Source organism: Podarcis vaucheri, assembly GCF_965113315.1.
Source record: "Podarcis vaucheri genome assembly, chromosome: 9".
NCBI classification, from domain to species: Eukaryota; Metazoa; Chordata; class Lepidosauria; order Squamata; family Lacertidae; genus Podarcis; species Podarcis vaucheri.
Genome location: NC_138767.1, coordinates 39191034 through 39210693, shown reverse-complemented (window position 1 = coordinate 39210693; position 19660 = coordinate 39191034). Strand labels below are relative to the sequence as shown.

Below are 19660 nucleotides of genomic sequence, written 5' to 3'. Positions count from 1 at the left end.
AAAGAAATAATATTTTCATTACACCTGACTACCAGTTGTTGGGGAATATACATTGGGAGGGTGCTGTTGCACTTATATCCCGCTTGCGGATTTCTCATGGGCATTTGGTTGGCCCATGTGGGAAAAGGATGATAGACTAGATGGGTTCTTCTAGCAGGGCTCTCCTCTGTATCAGTTCCTTGCTTTGTAGTGGTGGCTACTTAGTCTTGTGAACATGTCGTTGCCTTCTCTGTTGGAAGCTTTCTGTGTGACACTTCCTACCTGGTTTTTAGTGCTGTCTTTGTGCAAGCCTTGGCACTGGAGGAGGAAGAAGAGTGTGGGGGGAGCGCACTGCCCACGGCAGCGCAATCCACAGGGTGTCATTGTGGCTTTCCCCCCACCCATGCTGGGAACCCCGCCCCCGCAAGCGGCACACCCCGCTCCACCCCTGCCTGGTCTCCTCCCCTGGTGCTGGAGCATGAAGCTCCGCCACTCAGCCTTGATCCATGGCTGGGGTCACAATACCTTACCCTATTGGAGAGATGAGCCCAGAGCCTCCATAGAAGTAATGTGAAAAAAAGAGGGAAAGAACTGAAAAATGTCAGGATATAGTTGTGAAAGCAGAATGGGTGGTATCTTGATGTCTGGCCTTCTTTGAGATTTGAGTGCTGCAGTGGGGAAATGCTTGGTTGAAAGAGAAATGGATAAATAAGTAAACATGTTTTTTTAAAAAACGAGGTGTGTTGCTCTTTGCCAATGACATCATGGCCCCTATCTGAATAGATGTCTATCAGATTTGCATAACTGTTTTCCGTACAACAGTCTTTATTGCAATAGATAGGGAAAGGACCTCTGCATTCCTTGAAACATAAATAACAACTGTGCAGTTATTGTGTAACAAAATGATTACCTTGCTTGAAAGGACTGAAAATGGTTTTAGACGCTTTCACAACTTGCTGCAATTCAGGTGCTGCAATTTGTACAACCCAGCTGGAGATGGGCCTTTGAGAGAATTTTGCACCAGTGCTTTCAAGTCTGTATAGTGGTACCTCTGCTTACAAACACCTCAGGTTACAAACACTTCGGGTTACAGACTCTGCTAACCCAGAAGTAGTACCTTGGGTTAAGAACTTTACCTCAGGATGAGAACAGAAATCTCGTGGCGGCAGTGCAGTGGCAGTGGGAGGCCCCATTAGCTAAAGTGGTACCTCAGGTTAAGAACAGTTTCAGGTTAAGAACAGACCTCCGGAACGAATTAAGTTTGTAACCAGAGGTATTACTGTAGTGGCTACTTAGAGCGTTCTGGGCACAGTTTAAGGCACTGGTTTCTATTTGTATATTCTTATAGAGGTAGAATGAACATTCTTCCTCAAACGACTGACAAAAACATTAGTTTGATAGTACTATGTAGAAGGGATGGCTAACCTGCAGCCCTCCAGATATTTGCTGGACTACAACTTCCTTCAGCCCCTGCCAGCATTACCAATGGCCAGGGATTATGGTAGTTGTGGTTTAGTGCCATCTGTAGTAACACAGATTAACCACCACATATCAATATATATATCAATCCCCCCATGGATCAGTTGCTAAGACTGAAGGTACCTACAGCAGCCTAAGTCCCCTCCTCTCTGGAGTTTCTGCCAAGCAATCTGAGCAATCTGCACCTGTGTGGTGCTATCTTATCTTTTGTCCCTTTCATGCCTCTCTGGGTTCTGGGAGTTGGGGGGTGGGGGGAGGAAAGCTGGTTGCAGCAGGAAAGCGTCACCTGTGACTTTCTACCAGCCAGACTCATCCCTGCCTTTTGCCCTCCCTCCTCTCCTGCTTCAGCTTCTGCCTGTGATTCTGGACTTCTCTCTGCCACAGACTCTCCCAGCTCACCAAGCCCTGTTACCTCTTCACCTTCTGATACCCCCACCTCCCAGTCTTCTCCCTCTGACCACTCATTGTCTTCACACCACCACTCCCTGAACTCTGAGCCTTCTTCCCCGGGGGTTCCCCAGCCGGTTCCTCCCACCATTCCTTTGTGTCCAACCAGTCCATGACAGTGGTCAATTCCTGGCTCTGGGGCTTCATAAAGCACAATACAAGTGTTTGTATTTAAATGGATGCATTTCTTCCTCTCTATTCTCTCTCTCTCTCTCTCTCTCTCTCTCTCTCTCTCTCTCTCTCTCTCTGTGTGTGTGTGTGTTATTCTCCCCCTCTCCTAAATAACAACAATGGTATGACTGAGTGCCCGGCCTTTCCTTGTTGCAAGCAGCACTATCGCAGGTACTTTTTGGGAAAACACTCATATTTATGGTTGGTGACAGCTGGATAAATCAAAAAGCACCAAATTACAGGAGCTGAACTATGTTGCTTTATCTACTGGAAGAATCAGCTAGCTTTCAATGTAATGCATGACTTACAGCTGAGTGGGTGGTAACCATATACTCCTTCCTCCGAGACTGTTGAAGAAGTACAGAAAACAACTCTGAACATTTGTCCTTACAAACTTCCTTTTTTGCTTTCAAAACACTATCTAAGAAGTGATACCTGAATTCTAACATAAGCCTTCCTAAGAGCAAATTATTCCTGTGATTCATTCTCTTGCAACACAAGTTTTCTCTTTTTTAATATCCTAGAGATTGATCTGCTATATTTCCAGGAAAACATGTATCATTCACTATTTAGAAAATGAAATCTATTAGGGTGGCATTAATGGTGTATATATTTAGAAACATATAGTGGTTGAGGAACTCTTCTATTTAATTCTGATGTTCACTTTAATATACAATGTCCTCCCACAGCATTAACCTGTGAACTCCTTGATAGTTCACACTTCACATCTCTGAAAGTGGTTGCATAGTACTGCACAACTGGTTTGACTGGTCTCTTGCCTTTTAGAAATATTTTTACACTGGACTGGGATGGGGTAGATATTGAGCAATTTGGTTGTGAAAGTTTTTCTAAGCTGATGTATATAAAATCAATACCTCTTATTACTTCACTTGCTCAACTGCGTCAGTTCCCTTGAAACTAAAATATCAATTGATGTTCCTTCTGTAGTTCTCAATGCATTTTGCAAGCATTGTATGTTTAGTAATACTGAAGTTTTGCCCCCAACCAGGGAAAAACGTTACTGTGGTTGAAATTAAAAGTATTTTAAATGTGTAGTAGCATTGTGCCACTGTTGTTCCCCAGCAACTAGCATTCAGAAAAACACTGCCTGAGATATTTGATGTAACATTTAGCCATCATGACTTGTTGCTGCTGATGGCCTTCATTCTCCATGAATTTATTTATTCCCCTTTTAAAGTCATCTAGTAAGTTGGTGGCTTCTAAAGGTCTGATCCTTGAGTATTCTCTTCAGAGCAAGATGAATGAACAGTGGTGGCCAACTCCCAAGAGACTGCGATCTACTCACAGAGTTAAAAACTGGCAGTGATCTACCCCCTTTTGGGGGGTTCGGGTCAAAGTTGTTGTTGAGTTTTTTCATGGAGGAGGTAAAATGTTGAGCTTTTTTAGGGGAGCCACAGTTGTTCAGCGTCTTTGGGGGGAGCCAGTGATCTACCGGTGCAGTGTGTGTCATGAGATGCAGCACTAGACTTGACTGTGTCACCAGTCTAGGGTAGGAAGTTTCCATGATTTAATGTACCGTATTTTTCGCCCCATAGGACGCACCGGCCCATAGGACGCACCTAGTTTTTTGGGGGGGAAATAAAGGGGGGATTATTTCCCCCCCAGGTGCTCTCCGCAAGCCGTGGGATCCCAGTGCGAAGTCGTGCCGGGCTCCCATGGCTTGTGGAGAGCTGCGCGAAGCTCGAAGCCTGGGGAGCACTGAGCTCAGCTCGCCCCAGGCTTTGGGATGCAGAGGAAGACCCTTCTGTTCCTCCTCCAGCTTCCAGGCAGGCGTGTGGCTGAAGGGGCGCTGCCCAGTTCTCCTTCTCCGCATAACACCTCTCCTGTGAAGGAGAGGTGCTGCGCGGAGAGGGATAACTGCGCCGCGCCCTTCAAGCAAAGCTGGAGGAGGAACTGAAGGAGACCCTTCTGTTCCTCCTCCGGCTTCGCAGGACAGGCGCCTCGCTGGGAAGCTGGAGGAGGAATAGAAGGAGACCCTTCTGTTCCTCCTCCAGCTTCCCAGCGAGGCGTGTGGCTGAAGGGGCGCTGTGCAGTTCTCCCTCTCTGCGCAACGCATCTCCTGCGAAGAGGCTGCTGCCATAGCCACACATCACCTTCCAGCTGGGAGAGGGTCGCGGGGCTATTCCTTAGCCCCGCGCAAGCTCTCCGGGCTGGAGAGATGGCGCATGGCTAAAGAGGCTGCTGCCGTAGCCGCGCGTGACCTCTCCCACCTCCCGCAAAAGCCCACAGGAGCCACACACCCTTTACGGAGTACACAGCTCCTGTGGGCTTTTCTAGAGGAGGAAGAAGGGACTGACTGGCCGTGTCAGTCCCTTGTCCCTCCTGAGGAAAAGCCGCAAGAGCCACACAGAGCTTGTGTGCGGCTTTTGGGAGCTTTTCCTGCCTGCCTGCCTCCCTCCTGCATTCGCCCCATAGGACGCACACACATTTCCCCTTCATTTTTGGAGGGGGAAAAGTGCGTCCTATAGGGAGAAAAATACGGTATGTCTCTAGTTCAGGAATTTTAGGACCGACAAAGACCTGTCTGGCTTAGGAGGAAGTTAGCTGATGATTGAGCTTCATCAATACTTACAACCAAGCATGTCATACTTGTGCTTATTCACCATGAGTATATGGCTGTGTGATTTGACTCTTAAGTAAGTCAGGACTTGCGTAGCCTTGGGACTCTACCAACCAAGCTTGCCTATTCTTATCTGTATTCTGTCCCCTTTTTTTCCTTTTGCAGAGAGAGAATGCGCCAGTCTGCAATGTTTGAGTTGTGCCAGGGGATGCACCAGATCAGCCTTCAGTTTGTTCGCTTGCAACTTAGCTTTGAAGAATATACTATAATGAAAGTTTTGCTGCTATTAAGCACAGGTAAGTTTGCCAGTTAACTCCAGTCATAATTGTCAACTGTGCTAAATTTACATATCGTTCTAACCGACTAGTCCAAATGACTCACTAAATGGTGAAAAAGGAACTAGAGTGCAGGAGCCACAAGGCCTTGGTGCCAGTGTTTTGAACTGGACACCTACAGCAAATTGTTTAAAACAAAGACCAAATGCTTCCAAGGATGACTGCTGCAATACATTGTATGTGGATCTGCCTTTGAAAGCTTCAAAGTCCATTAAAAATACAGCCACTTAGCTACTAGAAGAGATTGGTTGTTGGGAGCATGACATATGGGTTGCAGAGCCCTATAATATTACTCCCAGTCTGTTTCTGAGCAAAATTCAAACTGCTAGCTCTTAGTGTTAAAGCTATTAAAGAATGTCTGCTCTCACATCAACCTGCTCATGTGAAGAGTTCTTTTCCAGCACTCCCAGCTGTGCTAAGATGGGTGGTAAGCAGAGAGAGGGCTTTGGGGACAGTGACAGTTTGCTTGTGGAAAATCGCTCTCCAGGAAGGCTCGCCTGGCAGCTGCATTGTTGCCTGCTTGGCACCAGGCTTTTAAAATGCTCACAGCATTTTAACTGCTCATTTTAACTGCTCTCTTAATTATTGTTTTGCTTGTGTACTTTATTATGTTGTTATTTTACTGTCAACCTGTCTCTTTCTTGTAAACTGCCCTGGTTGTTTACATGGTAGAAGGGTATTCTAAACATCTATGCAATAATATTTCTGCTTAAATTCATCATAGATCTAAAAATAATAATAATTCAAAATTCTAGGTGCCAGGATTAAAAGGTTAAGCGCTACAGTGATCCAAAACCTAGGTCTTTTCTAGCATTAAATGCATCATATGAAATGAATAGCCAAGAAACATTCCAAGAACAGATTGACATTTGTGGGGGAGACAGAAGGGAATCCTGCTGTGTGCATAACTCAGTTTTAACAAAAACAGCCAATAGCTGTAAATGGCCGCTCAGTTCCAAATAATGCCACCCATATACTGCATTACAGTATAGATTTCCAAGCTAGTTTGATTTTATTTTTTTAATCATTTGACTAGCTGTTGGAATTTGTTTAGGAACTTGAATGATGGCCACATCAAGGAAGTTTTTCTCAATTAACATTGAAGAAACCACACATTACATCTCAATTGTTTTCTTGCTTTTCCCCAGCCCACAGAGTAGGGACGTTTGCCAGTTGCCTCAGCACATTTAATAATCAGAGAAACAACTGGGCATATGTCCAACAATCTGAAGTTTCAATTGTGTTTCTGATTATTGTAATTTTATATAATTAATTCTGTTTGATGCTAGTGTAATAATTTTCATATTTGCCAGTAAAAAAAGCATTCGGTACTCCTTCACGCATTTATTTGGGTGCCAGCGTCATATAGGCACATAGAAATGATCTTTATTAAAATGAGGCATGCAAGTCTGGTTATGCAAACCTGAAACCCTCGGGTCTTCAGTGGATCTATAAACATTGAAACCATTACACACAGAGTGGTATCCAACCAAATCAATACTCCAGAGTAGAGATCGGTGGATCCACTCTGAATAAGACTTGGTCGGATGCTGCCCCTTGAGCACATGATGTTGGATGTGCACATGAGTGTGCAATGCCACCATTTGATTTGGACAGGGCACTGATTCATTTGCAAAGATTGTTGGGATATTATGCTTTTTGAATCCATGAAGCACTAGAAAGAGAACAACAATTTTATTCTCTTCTTGGAATGAAAATAATTATTGCTGTGTGGCAGCTTTCCTAGAACGGACTCACATAGCAAGAACACCTGTCGGTGGGGGTGGGGAAACGGGCAAAGACCCAATATATGATGAAATGCCCAATGCGTAGTAAGATTAGGAGAACCGGGTCAGGGCCAAGCTGTAAAACAGATTACTCCCATCTCACATATTAAGGGCATGGCTACCTTTCTGGGAGTGGAACCTTTCCAGGAAACTCATTTGTTTCCAGAACCAGCTTCATTAATGGGTCCAGGTAGACCTTCTGGCTTCCTCCCCCTGGGAGATGCCAGTTGTGATGACACAATTATAATATTACAGAAGCCAAAAACCACCACCATCATTCACCAACAGAGCCCCTGCAACAAAAGCGAAAAGGTCTGTTAATTCCATAGTCCAGGGGTACCTGGGAAGAAGAGAGAGAAAAGCTTCCCAGCCTAATTGCCTTATGAATAACAATAGCCATAGTGAGGCTGGGAGGAGAAGCAGGGACTTTGTTGAGCATTTTAGTCTTACTCCCGGCCAAACGTATATGCTGCTTCAAGACCACAGCAAATAAGTTCACCCTGCCCTTCCCTCCAAACAGTGTGCAACTTATTCTTGCTATTCCCGGATGGCCCATTAGAACTTCTCCTCCCAGCCTTAGCCCAAATAGGCTCCCATTCAAATATATGATCTGCCATTTACCACCCATTAGGCATTTTTTCAAAACCAAGATTGCCTAATAACTGCTCCCAGAACAGCTATTTGTTTGTAGGCAGCTTGTCTCATGTTGCTAAATTATTTACATGCACATCTAAAAACCAGAGCCATATTGAAACAGCTATTGTGATTTCCATTTCACTCTTAATTTTTCCCTAATTCTAACTTCTGACATCTTTTTGCAAAATCCAGCAATAATTATTGTTGTTGTTGTTTTTAAATTAGGTGTTGGATAACTGGCCTGGGATCTGAGTGTGTGGAAATAGAGGCAAGGATTTCTCATTTCACACACCAACTCTGACTAGTCACAGGGAGCAGCATGTCACACATATTCACAAATTCCAGGGTTGCCTCTAATGGAAGGCAAAGTCTTGCCACTGATCATCCCTTGTCCTCTTGTAGCCTTCACCAGGCCTCTCCAGAAGGTCGGGGAGACATTCCAAACATTATTAGGTGCTTTGGGAGCAGGGAATTGCCTGCAGTTAGGCCAAGGAATCCTGTGCTTCCTTCCACTGCAGCCTCAGACGACCCACATCCCACAATGTATGGGAGGTTTCCTCCATCCCTCTAGAGAAGCTTCTTTTGGGAGTGTGTTGTGGGGGGTGGGGTGGGAGAAGAGGGATAGATCCCTTGCCCAACCTGCCACCTCATTAGGCAAATTTGTCATTTTTCTGGATTGTAACTCATCCAGAGATAATCTGATATTGGTGCAAGTTAGAAATTAAGTACTACTACTAATGATTAATAATGACATTGGATACACCCCCTAATGTTCTGCCTGAATTATGCTCCCCGTCAAAATACCTTTTTGTAAACTGCTTTGAGGGGTTTGTGGGTTTTTTTAATACAATCAAGCAGTATATAGACTTTTAAATGAGATAAATCAATCAAAATATTTGAATATGAAATCTGAATCTAGCGAAAGGCAGGTCGTCTCTATTAACAGCATTGAAAAGTAATGCATAAAATAGAAATTGAAGAAGAGGGTGCAGTCAGTCATAATAAAATAAATGATTATTCTTAAGATTACGACTAGGTGGCTTGGTTTAGAGGAGACATGAAATAATCTCTCTGCCTAATAGGTTACCAACCATCAGAACAGACATCTTCTGTACAGTGCTGAGATTTGTGAAGCCCAAATAGAAACCAATGTTTCTATTGGTTGTTGCTTTGAATCCCCTAGTTATAATACAAGCATCTCAATGGTTGTTCTAATGGCAATGGAATTAGATTCTGTAGACTTCTCTCTGCAGATGCAGTCCCACCACCAGTGCTCCTCTTGCCACACCTAGGCTTGGAAAAACCCATCATATTGGCTCAAATGGGGGGCTTTCTTTCAAGCTGAAATGCAAACTGTTAGAAATGCAAACCATCACTATTCGGTAATGAATGTAGCACACAGACCCTGAGCGAACTTTTTTTGGGGGGGGCAGCAAAACCAAAGGTTGAAAGTATATCAGAGAGTTTTGTGCATATATGCCATAACATGGCACTGGATTCCAAGTGGTTCATAGATTAGTGAGAGGAGATATCCTTCAATGAGAAGGAGCAGCCTTCTTGTAGCCTTTTGATCAAGCATGAATATTCGCCTGAGTAGCACTACCGTGTCCATTGGGGAGAGAACACTGTTAACATCTGGATGCATCCTAGCACTGAAATTGCAGTCCATGGCACAACAATAATTCATTTTATTCTGTATAGCATAAAACTCCATTTTTATTTCAGCATGTGTGCGCAAAAACATATTTCAACCTAAAGGCATTTTCATCCCTAGGAATACAGTTTGAATTCATCGTAAAAAGCAATTATGTGTATTTTTATATTTTTATGCAACTGTTTAAGAGGATGCAGCATTAGAGTTGACTGGAAGTTTAAGAACCTATTTTTTGTTTTCTACAAGAAAGATTCCATCTCTTCCCTCTGTGTGTGTGCACAGGCAGGCATGGTTTTCTCTTAGGTCAAGTGGGTAATCAAACACATTGCTTTTTACTGTTCTCCAGCAAGGTCTTTCCCATATATTCACCTGTGAAGAATGTTTGCAAAACCTCAAAGGATTTATGAAGTTGCTACGTTTTCATAATGCGCAAGAAATATGGGGAATGCATTTGTACACAATAGCAAGCTTTTCTGAACGTTAGTGAATGGCCTTGTCATAACACATTGTTTTCCTTTTTTAATATACATATGTAAACTTAACAGATCATTGAGTAATAAATATTTGTATCCTTTTATGACAGTTCCCAAGGATGGCCTCAAATGTCAAGCTGCATTTGAAGAAATGAGGGCAAATTATATTAAAGAGCTGAGGAAGATGGTAATTAAACATCCAAACAGTTCTGGGCAAAGTTGGCAGCGGTTTTACCAACTGACAAAGCTCCTGGATTCCATTCATGATGTAAGTAATTGGCTTGATAGTTTGGAGGAGACTGTTACATATTGTAGGAATCAAACAAATCCCTTGACTGAAGTTGATTGGTATCGTGATGTAGTGTTGTTACAAAAAAAGTGAGATGGCAGGCAAACGTGGCTCGTCAGTAGCAGAAGTGACACTGAGCAATGGTGAAGTGGTACTACCGAACCCCTCATTACATCACACCATACAGGAAATGCACAGTGTGATGACATCATACATTTCCCTACCTACCTACCAACTGGAGAAAACGAACAGTGAGATTCAGGCTGCTGTTTTGAGTTGTAGGCACATGAACAGTATTACGTCTTGTTCAGTTAACAAGCACCAAGTACGAAAAGAAAAAGAAACTAGTTTGTAGATTTTTGTATAGAAAATGAGTGGTTTTGCCTTTATGGACAGGGCTTCAGCGAGGGCATCAACACTGCCCACCCCTTGTATTGTACTGCAGTCTTCCATGGAATAATATTTACTGTTGCAGACAGTCCCCCAAACCCTCAGGAACAGCTTGTGGGTGGGATAAGGTGGAAACAGGAGGTAGTTTGGTGAAAATTGGCTGACCTGACTTGCAGAAAGGGAAGCGCTTCCACAAAGGCAGTGCCACCATTGAATACAACCAAGAGAGAAAGCTACTTTCTGGGCCTACTGGGTAAGGGATGTGCTTATGTGCTGGGAGAAATAATTTAATGAGTAATGTTCTGCAAGCAAGAGGACAGGAAGTTGCTTTTGAGTCATCAAATGGTTTAAAACAGAAAGCAAAGTTCATGAACTGTGCTCAGAGCTAACCTTGTGAGTCAGTGCAAGTCAATTTTAGGCACTCGATCAGAATTCCATTGAAATGTAAGGGTGTAATTACAAATGCTGAAAATCTTTGTATGTGAAACCCAAGTTTTCAATTGCTGCTGCTGTCCTCTGCCCCGCCCTCACCCTCGCCACCCCCTGCTCTCAAGCCGCAATTCTCAATACCTCTTATTTCTGCGTAATCTTATTGAAGTCCATGCAGCCATTTCAAAGTACGGCTATTTGTGACTAGTATCTCCAGTCTTTCAAAGACAATGCAAATTGCTTTGAACCAGAATGAGTCAGTCATATGCAGGCTTTAAAATTCACCGACTCATTTAAATGTATTATTATTGACATCATTCCCAACTTATTCTCCAAAGGGATTTTGGTTTCTTTATGAGCTTCTGTTTTGTGGCACCACCAGTTACAAGAGGACAGCCTACTGCTAAGCACCTCTTTAAAGCTGTTCAATTGTACAGCAAGAGCAAGCAAACTCCTCAGCTCCATTCTTAGGATGTAGCAAGGAAATACGCTTTTGATTCACATGCTGTGCACAGAATCTTTGGCCTCAGTATGTGAGAGGCCACATATAAATGTGCTTCTTTGTACTTGACTGGCTTATTTGTGAAGACGCAGTACAGTATGGTGCATTTCAGGTCAAATCTGCACCAAAGCCCGAGGTCTGTTTACAGAACATACATATGGAATTATTTGTCAAGTAATGTGCTGTTAATTAAAACACTGAAGTATCTCGGTGGGAGTCAGAGTATTATTAGTACTGCAGTAACAGCTCATTCCTTTGAGACTAGCTTTTGCTTTTGAGGAGGGGGGTAGATGTTTTTCTGCTCAACATCAGCTTGCTCTGCAAACCAGATTAGTTAAAGTCCTTGGATTCAAGCCAGTAGAGTTGCATTGAAGTCAGTGAATCCAAGTCAGCATCACTTCAAATGCTTCAGATTTACTGTATTATGTAGCAAGCCGCCTGTGAAAGTTGGGGTGGTGTGTGCGTGCAGTATTTTGAACCGTGCCAGTAAAATGGTGCATCATATATTTTCAGAGCCAGAACTAATTATACTCTCCATATATAATTGGACAGAATTTAACAAACACCAGGGGAAATAACCCTTATTTGTGGGTTGTTGTACTGTCTGAAAATGTGTTGGGGGACTCTGCTGCGAAAAGCTTTTCATGTGGCATTCCCCCACATCAGAATCTCTGCACATATGGAAGCCTGTTGAGAGGTATTCAACGAAGCTATGCTGACAGTAGACCCATTAAAATCCATAGACCTAGTTTTATATTATGAATTGATTTCAGTCCGTCTACCTACTCGGATTAAAACTTGAGTTTAATGCCAACCAATGTGTCAGGGAGGAATAAGAGGGTGGCATTGTTTCACACAGAGTAGACCCTCTAAAATTCATGGGCCTAAATTAGTCAATGTTCGTTCATTTAAATGGGTCTGCTAAAATGAGTAATATTTCGCTGACTCCCACCTATTGTCTTCTGAAGAAGGAAAGAGCGTGTGTGCTCTTGTCCAAATTGGTCTGAGGTAGCAAATCTCAGCATAATGTTATATAGTATCAATAGTTTACCTAAAATTGTAACAGATACTGAAACAGAAGCAGTATGCCTCTGAACTCTAGTTGCTGGGAATCACAAGTGCTGTTGAGTTTTGGCCTCCTTCCTAACATCCCACATTACATGTGCCTGGCAACCATGTAAATAGGATGCTGGATTAGATGGGTCAATTGGCCGGATCCAGCAGGCTGCTTTTATGTTCTAATGCTGGAATTGTCTATGGGTTACATGGAGCCCATTGATTTCAATGGGACTGACTCCTGGGTATGTGGGTTGCAGCCTGTGAGGCTGTAGACTAGAAACAAAATTAAGGCAACACAATACTCCGTAATATAGGGAGCACAAGCGAAGGGAAATATTTTACATTGCTCAGTGGTTTTAGCTGGCCTTCCACATGGTGAACATATGTGCATGCAAAAAAATATGCCAAGGTGTGAAAAAAATTCCATGAAGGGAAAGGTAAGCAAATAAGAATTTGAAAGCATCAGCAACTTTATTTACAGAGCCCCTAAAAACAAAACAAAGCAATTATAGAACAGCTTGAATTCAGACCTGCAGAGGTCACAATGCTGATTAAGGCAGATTTGTGCTGATTTAAGGCCCCTTAGTCAGTAGGATTTGTATCTCAATTCTATGAATTAAGTCCCACCTGCAAGACATGTTTAAGAACATTAGGGTATGATGCCTTGTAGGGGCAGTGACTGGAGAATAGCCTGTATGAAAAAATAATTTCAGGTAAATACTTAAGTAATTTTACATTCAAATAGTTTGTGTCATGGGGGGGGGGGAGTCAAAGCTCTAGTTAGTCCTCCTCCTCCTCCTCCCCCCAAAAGAAATGTTTCAATGTGACATAATGGCAATTCCTTCTAAAAATGTAAACGAATAAAGTTATGAATTGAGCACTGTATAGGCTTGAAAGAATTGGGGTCCCTTTTCCATCCATTTCAGAAGGGGTTTATGCTCAAGCTCCCCACCAAATTCAGAGACACAAAAATATCAGCCAATATGGACGCAGAAATGCATGTTATACCAGAGAGAATGGGGGACAGCTTAGGTGTTGATATAGAGTCTTACTGGTTGAATTGAACTGTTCACTTGCTAACACAAAGAGCACTTAATAGCTACAGAAGCACAACTACTTAGGGATACATTCAATGGTGAGTGGAATTTAGAAAAGCCTGCAAGTAAAGAACGGACTTCAATTGACACCTACTTGGTATCAGGTAATACTTCTGGTTTTTTCTCTGAAAGGGAGAGAAACCCCCACTGGCGGATCAGGGCTTTTCCATCTCTTCTCTGCACTGCAGCCACCTGCTCTCTTAAAAAGTTACTCCTGAGGGAACAGCATGGGGTCTAGCATGGTATACAGCCAGTTAGGAGAGTGAAAGTTTACACCAGGGATGGGGAACCTGCAGCCCCTAACATAGTCCAGCATCCTTGATTTTGGGTGATGCTGAGGCTAATGAGAGTTGGAAGTCCAACATCTGGAAGCCCCAAAGTTTCCCATCCCTGATGTAGACCAATGTGTTATTTTTGTCATCAGCAGTTGAACCAGTTCGGGGGCGGGGGGAGATGCCCATGCATTTGTAAGGAAATTTTCGTGGCTTAATGAAAAGAAAATGCATTAAAATGGCTTTTGTTTGGAGATTCTAAGCCTGAAATCCAGCCCTGGAACAATGAAAACCACAGTGACCACATTGACTTAATTGCATTGCACAATTGTTATTTCTATTGATAAGACTAGGGAAGAACCATTTGTTGGTCTTCCACCAAAATAACAAAACACACACACACACACACACAGAGAGAGAGAGAGAGAGAGAGAGAGAGAGAGAGAGAGAGAGAGAGAATGAATCATTAGAATTCCTGACTGGTCTTAAAATCTAGAAAACATAAAGCTGAATTGATAAGACACAAATTATTATTGAAATTTTTCACTCCATTTAGTTTGCTCCAGTGAGCTAGCAGTGGTAATCAGAAAGGGATCAGAGTCAGATAAGAATAAAAAATGTACAAATCAATTTATAAATGGAAAATATTAGATGGGCAAATAAAAAAAAAATTACCCCAGCAGCTACCAGTAAAGCATATATAATACTAAGCCCTTAATTGCTTGCTCATAACCTTCCGCCTGTTCAAACTAGTTAAAAGCTTACTAAATCCCCAGCCTTACAACAGTTCAACCTAAAGATTAAGGGGTGGGTGGGGTTTAGCTACCGATCCCAGAAGGGATAAAAGAAACTATTTTTTTTTGGACCCGGGGCAAAGTTGAGAAAGATGAACTCAGGATCTAGTATAAAGGCTTCAACATTGTCCAAATGGTAAATAAGTTCATGTAAAAATAAAGGGAGAATGTTTAAAATTGGAATTGCAAGATTTGAGTCTCACAAGGGAATAAACAGAAAGTAAAATAAAAATAAATAGGATTTTATGGTAAAGAAACCTGCATCTATTCAAAACTGTCCACCAGCCAAACTTCCAGACCCAAAAAGCAGGCTCAGAATAAATGAGCAACTTCTAAAAATGAAGGTGGGACATGCACAAAGCAACAAATCCCTTCTCCTGTCAGAGAGGACTAACTGGGCTCCAAAAGTCTGATCATAGGACTCCTTTTAGAAATCTCTTCTTCTTTGTAGACAGCCCCATGTGGTCTTAGCAACATAGTTCCTACGTGTGCTCTTTTGCCAGTGTGCATAAAATATTGTTCAGGAAGAAAAGGTGTTATTGAGAATCTGGCTTTATATTCAGAGGCATATCTGGTTTGGTTTGTTCTTATTTTTTATGTTGTGAACAGCCCTAATCAGAAGTATAGAATAAACTGTGGTTGCTGGTGATGGGAGCTCTCCAATGAAGTCATAGTCAGAAAAGAAGCAGTTTGAAAAAAGGAGCTCTTCTGTAACCAAAGGTTCTATTTCTTTTACACACACAACAGAGAGCCACACAGGGGGGGGGGGTGGACTACATACATGATTGGAACAAGTATTCATTTGCCATAAACCAGAGCAAACCCTGCTTAGATCCCATTGATTTCTGTGGCAATTAATTGGAATGAAATTTCTCTGGCTTCGAACTACTCTTTATTAGCACATCCACATATGAGTGATGGGTGGGGAAGCTTACTTTCTGGTCTTTGTCCGATACCTATTCTATTAAGGAAAATTTTTTATTAACACTGTTTGTTTTTGCATCATGAAGACTTTCTACGTCAATTTCAATGCGCACCATTCCTGACCCTTTTCCCCTGTTGCATTTCAGCTTGTTAGCGATTTGTTGGAATTCTGTTTCTACACCTTCCGAGAGTCTCAAGCTCTGAAAGTGGAGTTTCCGGCCATGCTGGTAGAAATCATCAGTGACCAGTTGCCCAAGGTGGAATCTGGGAATGCCAAGCCCCTCTACTTCCACAGGAAGTGACAGAAAATGTCTTAATGGAGAAAAAAAACTTTGCCTTAAGTTTCCCTGTGCTATTCCACACCCATGAAGGACCCAAGAAGCCAACATCTAAAACATGCTATACAAAATTGTTCAATGGTCTCTAAATAGTCTGAAAACCATAGCCAGGGTTTGGAGGATGGAAAGCAGCTTATGTGAACTAGGCGAGCAAAGTCGTCAAGATGCATCTCCCCCCCCCCCAATAACCCAACATTTAGGAGAGAGAAAAAAATATGTTCCTGTTCCTCTGGATGAAAAGCCATATCTAGTCAAATAACTCTTTGATTTTGATATTTTAAGAGATGAACATTTTAAATATGCCATGTAGTTTCCGGTATTGTTTGCTTGTTTTAAAAAGGGTTCAAGGACTAATATGAACTTTTGAAAAGCTTACTGTTGGTTTGCACATAAAACAAAGTCAATATGGGGCATTAATAATTGTACTATACACACACACACACACACACACAAATCCCTGGATGTGTAAAATAAATAATGGAGCATTTGGTGTGGAATAATCTTGGTATATTAACCTGCGGCATTTGTTATCCCATATTATCCATCACAAATGATCTACACTGTGTTAAGTGTTCATTTATTATTTAACTTGAAAGGATAAGATGTTAAAACAAATGCCTCGGTTTCGATTTCTAGTATCTATTGTGCTGGCTTTACCAATAATTTTTTGCAGTCTTTTGCTGTATTGTACATTGCTGTATGTATAAATTGAAGGACCTGGAAAAAATGGTATAAGGAACTTTTGTAAATGAGACCTAAAAATCTTTAATGGTTAATAGGATGAATGGGAAAGTATTTTTGGAAGAATTCTATTTTGCTGGAGACTATTTAATTACTCTTTTTGTCTAAACACAAGGTAATTTTTTTTGTAAAGTGAATTGTTCTGCATGCATAATGAACCGTTTACAGTGTATTTCAGAAAGGGAAAGCTGTGCCTTTTTAGCATCATATCTAATTTACCATCTGACAGTGTCTGCTGTAAATAACCACCCATAGCCATTTTCAGTTGCACTTCTTTTCTGTCCATTTTCATCCATAGTATCTGTCTGCTTTTACATGACTCTAGCACACAAGAGTTCTGCTCCATGCCTCTAGCTAGCTGTGTTTGCAGCTATCTGCACATTTCACATCTACCAAGATAGACTCCAAAGGGCACAACCCACTAAGAAATTGTCTCACTGAAGTGAATGAAGATGTGGAAGCACACAGTACTTCATACATTTCAGTACAGCTTCCTGAGGACAGTCTCCTCTCGGGTTGTGCCTAGAGTCTCCTCAAAGGCTCGTCAGTCCTGGGACAAGGTGAGATTCTGCCTGCCAATCTGTTTTATTTCCAAGGCTGCAACTCAACACACAGCTAGGCTGAAATCCTATACACACTTATCTGGGACTTACCTTTGAGCAGACATGCATAGGATTGCACTCCTTGATTTCAGTGGGACAGTTTGGGTGTCTAATATTGTAACAAAGTTGTGGCTAAAAGGGAGAGCTAAATAATAATAGTGGGGTTTTGTTGTTTTTTTGCTTCTCCTTTTCAATCTGGAATGTACATAAACTACAAAAAAATGGGGCTAAAAATGTGAGAAAATAAATTTCAACACACATACTAGATAAAATTCTGGAATGATATAATTATGTGAAAGAAGATACGCTATTGACAAATTTGGACTAGGGTGTGTGTGTTATCCTAGATTATAAGCCTACTTATTTGGAATTACGTGCTACTGACTTTTAGTACAAATTATTTCCTTGTAACTATGTTTAGAATTACTGCTCAACTAGTTAGTAACTTAATATTAATACCATAACACTTTTACAAATCAGTGCTAAAACATAGCTAACAACTTTAGGCATGAGCCTTTAATCTGAATTTCTCTCAAGACTTACTTTATGAACTGAGATGATGAAAAATGTATCTTTCTTGGGGTGATCAACATTATACATTTTATAAATAATTTAAACATTGGAGGCTGCATTATAGCAACATTTCCTATGACCATTGATATTAAATACAAATGTAAAGATAATAATTGTCAGAGTTATACTTCTGGTAAACTTGTGTCTAGGTAAAGTTTGTGAAAATAAAAGAAACCTTAACAAAGTCTGGGATCCAATGACCTCCAAGGAGGCATTGCCCAGTGGGATTTTCCCTCCCCCAGCTGAACACCAGATTCCAATGATGTATCATAAGCTGCTTTTGAAAGTGCCCTCAGTTTCAAAGTGGTTTTCTATGTGGCACAGAGAGAAGAAAAAGAAGCCCAAAGTTTCCTTACAAAGTCTCTTTGTATCCTGCCCGCAAACTCTCAATAATCAAGTGTGCATTAGATTCAGAAATTTGAATGTTTGCATCTCATAAACAGGATGCAAACATTACTACTACTATTTTTAAGTCACATGTCTCATTGAATGGGAAATCTGTTAAGGTACGCTCAGAAAGAGTCAATTTACACATGCATATATTATTTGCAGTTTTAGAAATCTAATTCATAAATCAGCTCCTTTGATCTGCACAGCAATATGAAAGCTGCTCTTCTAAAGTGATAAAAATACACCGCATGCAGACTGGTTGTTTATATTGAAGAAGTGGTCACAAATCTCCCTTTCATTTAGCATTTTTTTAAAACCATACTGAAATTGGAATTTCAAATTATTCAGGTTTGTGGTAAACGCAGTATGGTGCTGCATTTTTTTATTAACAAAGTTACTGGATCTTTTTTTATCACTAAGTAACTTTGCCTAATTAAAATATTAAAGCCATATTCTTTTTTTAAAAAATCCACTGTTAGATGTCTGTCCCAATTCACGTTGTTGTCTGATTGCTATTATTTTTTGTACCTTATTGCATATAATCTTGGTTTGGTACAATTCATAATTCACAGAAATGTCATAAGTAAAACACTACATTAGTTTTAAAAACAGTTTATATCTTTATGCAAAATATATGTCTGTCTTTGCAAACAATTGTAAGCAGATTATAATAAATCCTTTACTTTAATCACCTGTTTATGAAACCATTGATTATTGCTTAGAAATAATAAAAATGAAAAATGAAAAAAGGAAGGAATCAGGAGTACATTGTACTTTAGAATGAAACAGGCATCTGTCTCCTGCAAAATAAGATAAAAGTTAACTTCAAAATGTCAAAATGATAAATTGTGTTGATCGAGTGTAATGATTTTGTGGCTATGAATGACTGAAAATATACAGCAAGAATATTGTATTCTTAAGTAAAAAATGTAAAATAGTTTTAATTTACTGCAGTGGGTATTTCAAGAATAACATTGCATTGCAGTGTGTAACCATTTTGTTGCACAGAACAAGAGAGAAAAAGGACTAAAAGCTTGCAATATCAACATCTTAATAAAATATACTTTATAATCAATAATGCAAAAATCTAATTCACAGGGTGGTATTTTCACTGACCTTTAAAAAAAACCTTTATGAATTTAACCCATTCTACATTTAATGCACTTTTGATTGTCTATTAAAGATGTGACTTTTTTATAGGGGGGGGGGGGAGAAAGAGAGAGAGAGAGAGAGAGAGAGAGAGAGAGAGAGTGTTCAGGAGGGTGCAATTTCATCTGGCAGGTGAATAACCTGATAGGCAGCAGTTATAATGCCAGGATTCTCAGTTATGTTTCAGAGTTCATGGAGTTGAAGAGCACATTCCTCTGGGAACTTTGCACTTGTGCAGAAGTTGTTCTTGGCAGATTGTGTCCTGATTATATAATGCTAGATGAAAAATATAGAGCAGGCAGCAACTATGGTGTAAAACAACATCTATGCATAATAATGCATTAACAATTAGGGGCTTGCTTCTGTATGTTTAAACTTTTTGAATAAATAGAAGATTACTGTTTGGCCTTTATGTTAATGTCTTTAAGTACATAATTTTTTATAAGTTGTATAAATATACACAAATTAAAATGGTGTGATTCCCGGTATTCCTTGCGCTTTGATATCAACCACACAAACCTGAAGATGCATCTGTTTCTTTGGGGAAATGCCCTTGAGTGAAATTAGAT

General features: G+C 40.9%; 1 protein-coding gene across 5 annotated transcripts in view; it reads left to right on the top strand.

Moving 5' to 3' along the window:
• The window catches only part of NR3C2 (nuclear receptor subfamily 3 group C member 2), a 134312-nt gene extending 115676 nt beyond the window's left edge, over positions 1-18636 (top strand). For all 5 annotated transcript variants that reach the window (XM_082237580.1, XM_082237579.1, XM_082237577.1 and 2 more), the window contains 3 exons: positions 4823-4953; positions 9653-9810; positions 15445-18636. In XM_082237580.1, coding sequence (XP_082093706.1) covers positions 4823-4953; positions 9653-9810; positions 15445-15600 — 445 coding nt within the window. In that variant the 3' untranslated portion in view covers positions 15601-18636. The remainder of the gene's footprint in view (positions 1-4822; positions 4954-9652; positions 9811-15444) is intronic.
• The last annotated feature ends 1024 nt before the right edge of the window (positions 18637-19660 follow it).